General features: G+C 41.9%; 1 protein-coding gene across 1 annotated transcript; it reads left to right on the top strand.

Moving 5' to 3' along the window:
* The first annotated feature begins 3,265 nt into the window (after positions 1–3,265).
* hoxa13b (homeobox A13b) lies at positions 3,266–6,110 on the top strand. Its single transcript, XM_083760589.1, has 2 exons — positions 3,266–3,958; positions 4,653–6,110. Exons 1-2 carry the CDS (start codon positions 3,319–3,321, stop codon positions 4,892–4,894), a joined length of 882 nt encoding a protein of 293 aa, XP_083616715.1. The 5' UTR covers positions 3,266–3,318; the 3' UTR covers positions 4,895–6,110.
* Positions 6,111–6,852: the final 742 nt, after the last annotated feature.

Here is a 6,852-nt window from a genome sequence, read left to right as displayed (position 1 = left end):
TGGCCGAGTCTATAATTAAACCGCTATACCTCCGTGCACACTACGGGCGCACACGCGCGCGCACACGCATCACATTTTATTCACAGCTTATTTCACATATAGAGTGAGTGAGCCAGTCAGTCAGTCAGCCAGTCAGTCAGTCAGTCAGTCAGTCAGTCAGTCAGTCAGTCAGTCAGTCAGTCAGTCAGTCAGTCAGTCAGTCAGCCAGCCAGTCAGTCAGTCAGTCAGCCAGCCAGTCAGTCAGTCAGTCAGTCAGTCAGCCAGCCAGTCAGTCAGTCAGTCAGTCAGTCAGTCAGTCAGTCAGTCAGCCAGCCAGTCAGTCAGTCAGTCAGTCAGTCAGTCAGCCAGCCAGTCAGTCAGTTAGCCAGCAAATATTAGGCCTATACCTGATTAATAAGAGCTATAGATATACTTCAATATGTCAAAATAATTTGTTGTAAAATTCCAAGATAATACATTTGTCATGCTGCATGACTGAAGGAGGTTGTGTGTGTGTGTGTGTGTGTGTGTGTGTGTGTGTGTGTGTGTGTGTGTGTGTGTGTGTGTGTGTGTGTGTGTGTGTGTGTGTGTGTGTGTGTGTGTGTGTGTGTGCGTGTGTGCGTGCGTGCGTGCGTGCGTGCGTGCGTGTGTGTGCATTCTTAATATCTCGTGAGTCCACATTTCAATAGTGTGTCACTCTCATGCACATAATTATACGCTGCAACAAAAAAGAAATAGTCAGAAACATGTAAGCATGTCAGCCTGCGTGGTGTAGCTCTCAGCCTGCATGATGCGACCATGCATGCATTGTTGTATAGATCAGCTGGTTTCGCTTTTCGTCGTATAGGACTATAACGAATATACTGGTAAGTACATTTACTCAAAATCCTGTACTTATCTTGAGTTTTTTACTTTACTGGAGTATATTGTTCTTTCACTCATCATTATTTGAAAACTTTAGGCCTATTGCTATAGATTTAGGTTATTATTACAAAACCATTTCAGACTACTTTGGCATCTTTCAAATCCTTTGAAAATAGCTGATCTACAAGCAGCGCGTTGCAGGCAACACGTTGTGATGTATATATTTTGATGCCAACACTTTTGCACTTGTAACAGACTATTTCTACAATATAGGGTATAGCCTACTATAAAAAAAACAATGATATACTTTATACATCCAGCTATTTGGACTTAATTGGGTAAACAAATATGCCTTTATGGTAGGCTATAACTGTATACTGATCCCCTCCCAGCCAGCAGTGTGTTTGTGGTGGTGTGGGTCTGGTGACAGTCGCCATGGTGGCACACTCAGTGAGCCGGTTGGGTTTACTATAGTGTCGTTGAGAACAATGTGGCTGAGATGTTTCCTGCCCACCCTGCACAAATACAACACTTCCCTTCTGTACCAGACCAGACACCGAGCTATAGCCTATACGCACTGCAAACTGCAAAGGCCCCCAGGATTTTTATTTTTATTTATTGTCTTCTTACCTCGCGGAATCACACTCGCAACCCGAAATCTCTGCAGTTTTGACATTCTGACAACCTTCCTATTTTAGGCTATTCCTTTGTTTTATTTTTCCTTTTTTTCTTCCTTTTTTTAGCTAACCTATATATACTACTATGCCTACATTGAAAGGGAAGTGCATGGCAAAAGAAAACCTATAATGAATGGAAAACGTATAGTGTTTTTTCCTCTCCCCGCATCCGCTTTTTTCATTCAAATTATCTTGTTCCATATAGGCCTTTTCACATTCAGACCGCAATGCTATGCTTATGAACATTAAAAAAAAATATATATATATATATATATATATAAAAAAAAAATATATATGGGCCTATTGCATTAGGCCTATAGCTATACTCCAACTCGTTTCAGCATTGAGACGAATTCGTTTTTCTATCATGCATGCATGCCAGCAAACACGAATTCGTATTCATGATCTATTTTAATGTTTATTTTGTTATGGCGTTCAACAAGCTATCATATTGAAGCATTTAGATCTATTTATTATAATGTTCAGCGACGACTGTATACGTGCACGCACGCAGACGCAAACTGAACAATTATGTGGTTCACCTCTCTTGTGGTCTATATACGTATATATTTAAATAATCATTCAAATTATGTTATTATTTTTTGAACCCTGCAACAATGCATTTGTTATTTTGTCTTGGACATATAGCCTATAGCTCCCCTAAAATATAGGACGATTCTATGTAGGCTTACATTTGATTAAATAAACATAGTCCTTTAATTGACCATTCAAATGTGAGAAGGTTTAGACTACACTCTTTCTTCTCATATAACTCTCACTTCTTGGAATTCGGGGCTGATGACCAGTCAGTGTGGCTGTATGGCCAGACGGCCACTTTCAACTTGACCTTGGCCTCTAGATCTGTCTAGCTCGAACGTAAAAAAAAAACCCACACAACAACAACGCCAAATGTGCTCTGTGTTGGGTGACACCAAGATCTGTTTGGCATGATATCATGTCATGTGTCAGGTCATTTTCTAAGGATACGTTGATTCAATATTAGTCATCTATTTATTTGGCAAAGCAATACCTTTTTTTTCCCATCCCCGTGAAATATAATTATATATTATATTAACCAGGGTGGTCGATGTTGACTAACTAAACCCAATTAATGTTCAATCGATCAACCGATCAAGCCGTAATCTTTATAAATAGCCTATCTGCATTGCTGTTTTCAGACTGTCACGCTCACAGCAGCCATATTAATTATAGGTAAAAAATGTAAAGGCGCATGCCTTCGTATAAATAATACATTCAGATAACCTTTAGCTTAACAGTCTATTTGTGTGGCTCTATTTGGATTAGAATGCAATCTATTTTGCACTAAATCTTACTTGGCCTCCAAAAAACTGTGTATGAGTATTGAGTAGCGCGTATAATTGTAGAGTATACTCTTCATGCTGCCATGTATAGGACACGACTTTCTATGTAAGCTTGTTGTCTTTCGTATGCTGTGCAAAAAAGCAACTATATCAATCTACTACAATCTTTATAAAAGATGCTTTTGAATGAGACCATGCATGGGAAGCTATGTTTATCTCTGCACTGAATAAAAAGAAGATACGTGTATATAGAACATATCGAACGTGGAGCTTGATCTGCGTGATCTGCGGTCTAGACTTTTATCATCTCTTTTGCATATCACGTGTCTGGCCTTGGCCAATAACCTCTCGGTCTTTATGTACACAGGCAGGCTGGTATCGGTTACTCTCTCAGATTCTCTATCTCTTTTCAGTCGAGGGGATTTTGAAAAAGAGCCCGCTGTTAGCTCCCTCCGTCTCGATGTAGGGCCAATGCTATGACCGCGTCATTACTCCTCCATCCGCGCTGGATTGACCCCATGATGTTCCTGTACGACAACGCCTTGGACGAGAGAAGCAAGAACATGGAGGGTTTCGCTGGAGGTAATTTCGCCGCGAACCAGTGCCGGAATCTGCTGGCGCATCCGACCTCGCTGGCTCCGAGCACCACCTACACCTCCAGCGAGGTGTCAGTCTCCGGCATGGGCGAGCCTGTCAAACAATGCAGCCCCTGTTCTGCCACGCAGAGTTCGCCCAACGCATCGCTGCCCTATGGGTATTTTGGCAGCGGCTACTACCCGTGCAGGGTGTCACACGGCGGTGTCAAGACCTGCGCGCAGCCCCCTGGCTATGGGGATAAATACATGGACACGTCGGTCTCGGTCTCGGGCGAGGACTTCCAGTCAAGGGCAAAGGAATTCGCCTTTTATCAGGGCTATTCGTCCGCTCCTTACCAGCCCAGTTATTTGGACGTAGGACCCGTCGTGGGGGCCCCACCTGAGCCCCGACACGAGCCTCTGTTGCCCGTGGTGGAGCCCTACCACCAGCCGTGGGCCATCGCCAACGGCTGGAACGGTCAAGTTTACTGCGCCAAGGAGCAGCCACAGTCAAATGCTCTATGGAAAACCTCTTTACAAGGTACATAAAAACGTGAATAATAATGTAATGTCTAAATTTTTAGAACGGACAATACAATATACATGACTTTTTAAATGGTTTTGAAGCCTTATATTATGCCTCGAGGATCGTGATATTTCCTAGGCTAATTAGGCTAAATCATTTTAGTGTAAAATGTGCCTGAGACTATAAGAAATATGGGGTTGGGGGGGGGGGGGGGGGTTGGGGGAGTGTTCATCGAAAAAACAAAACAAGAAAAAAGTTTTGCTGCCAACTTTTTTCTGTTTGACTTAAAGGCCAGAGCCTGGTTTCTCAAACCTTTCCAGGTCACGGACTCCCAAATTCAATTTGATTATGGGCCCCGTTTCAAATGATAGATTATAGGGACTCTAGGAAGATGTTCTTTTGCTTCTAAAATACAATTTAATTGCCATAATTGTAGGGTATACATACCGTACATGACAATGGATTTAGTGGTCAGGTGACCCTGAAACATGTTAGACACTCATGAATGTTTTGTGTGAGTGAATTGAATTATAATGGAATGAAATAGGCGATATATACTCTTGGCTTTGGACCCACTAAAACACTGCATGACCCCCCCCCCCCCCCCTCCCCTGCAGGGGCCCCGGACAGTCCAACTTAAAAAATAAATATATATTTAGGATCCCTTTATAGTTGCATTTAATCCCAGTATGTGATCTTTCATTTGCAGACACTATATCCAGCGGAGATGTCAACTCCATGCGCCGCGGGAGAAAGAAACGCGTGCCGTACACCAAGATACAGCTGAAGGAACTGGAAAGGGAGTATGCCACCAATAAATTCATCACCAAGGACAAAAGGAGACGGATATCCGCCCAAAGCAATCTGACAGAGAGACAAGTGACCATCTGGTTTCAGAACAGGCGCGTCAAAGAGAAGAAAGTCGTCACCAAATTCAAGAGCAGCAGTTAGCCTCCTTTGGAAATAGCCTAAACAAACGAGAGGGGGGGGGGTCGAGACTTTGACGTTCCTCCGTCGAAATAAACTGTGTTCTATATTATTTATTGCGTTATGAAGTGTTTTCCTTCTTATTCTTCCTATTCTTTGCCGCCAAGGTGCATGGTTGTGCTTTGGGAATTCACGTTTAGGCCTGCCTGCCTGCCTGCCTGCCTGCCTGTACATTCTCCTCCTCCACCGCCATTAATTGGAACCATTCAGTGTCGGCTGTTGACAGAGGATCGGAAATGACTTGCAACATGTTGACCAAGAAAGACCATTCATTCTCTGAAGGATCAGGATGTTGTAGGCCTACTAACTAGTCAACGATGTGTGTTGGTTTGCTGTTCAATAGACTATAACACGTTTGAATCAGACATTAGAGTTCACCCCAAAAAGGACTTATTTTCTATGTCGATTAGCCTACACACACAATGAAGCCTTGGATTTATGGAGTTTTTATTTTATTTTGTCGCATATACATTCCTGAGACAATAATTTGATGACGGGGTGGCTGGTCAGTAGCCTATAGGAAACTCAGTTGAGTCTCAATGGACTAAATTGAGTTTTGCCAGTCGCCAGTCAAATTATTAACAAAACGCCGGCGGGTTCCGAGACTATACCAAATTATTAGCTCAATATTGATAGAAAGTATTTTTGGGGGGCGAACTACTTTAAACCTGAAATATATAATTGTTCTCAAATGCAGTTTCATGTAGCCTATACACTACAGGGTAGACCTAATTACGTTAAGCATTTTTAACTATATCAATCCGCCGATTTGATAGACCTTTGTGAGCGACTGACTGACTGATTGATCGATTGAAATCCGCTGTGTTTGCCGTATAATGAAAGAGTGTTATTCCTTCAAATGGAATGTGATATAGCTAGAATGGTAGAATTAGCTGGTCCGCATGTCACCATCGGTGGATATAATTAATTAGCATGCTTATTAATTATTAATTTATAAACCCCTTGCAACTTGTCCCGCTGGCCCATAAGGCCAGAATAGGCCTATACGCCCTCTGTGTGAAGTTGCATTGAAACACCTTTCAGTCACTTATTTCTTTGAAAATATTGAACATGCAAGTCTATTTAAACATGTAAATACTATATGTGAATGCAGCTATACTCATTTCCCGTCTTCTGACTGCAATAGCCAATATTTCCCAATAAATGTTTTCAAAGACTCCTTTATAGCCCAACATTGTGCTATGCTATTCACTCGCCTTTTGCATCGTGATAAAAATGAATGATCATGCTATATTTAGCATTCTAAAGGGATGGGAAAACCTCATCAAATTAAATATTGCTATAGCTGTAAATAAATACAGTAGCCCAAGAAGCCATACTTGCCATCTCGACTATTGGGTGCTCGTTTCATGCAGCCCTCACCAGGACCTTTATGACGCCATCTAGCGACGAATGTGTGTCAACACAGCGTCCGCATTTAATCGACAGCAAGCATGGCGATGATTGGCAGCAGACTTATTTAAGCGCGTGTGCCTATTCTATATTATAATATTATTCTATTCTGTGCAAGTGTATTGGGCAATTGTGTTGCTAAATCTATTCCATCGCCATTTGTTCTGTTCTTCAAAGTTAATGCCCTCAGCAGGCAATACACATGCATAAAGTCAGCGCAGATAGAAGCAGACTGCACAACATTGTTGGTTCGAAACAGGCTATAGTGTGTGTTCAGGGGCCAAGGCAAGCGCTATACGAGTGAGATCTTTGTGGAGATTAAATTCAGAAACAATTTTCTATAGACTGACTTGGTCCTATATTGAATAGTTTATACCTACTCTAACCTAAGAATCACAATGTATTTGTAGCCTAATAATAGGCGTATAGCAGCCTACAGGTGTTCAAAAGGCTATATATTCCATTACTATATAGGCCAATAAAGATACATTGTAATTAACAGATATGAT

This window comes from Protomyctophum parallelum (genome assembly GCF_964188405.1).
Source record: "Protomyctophum parallelum genome assembly, chromosome: 3".
Lineage (NCBI taxonomy): Eukaryota > Metazoa > Chordata > Actinopteri > Myctophiformes > Myctophidae > Protomyctophum > Protomyctophum parallelum.
The sequence above is the reverse complement of the archived record's forward strand: the minus strand, read 5'-3'. Positions and strand labels throughout refer to the sequence as shown.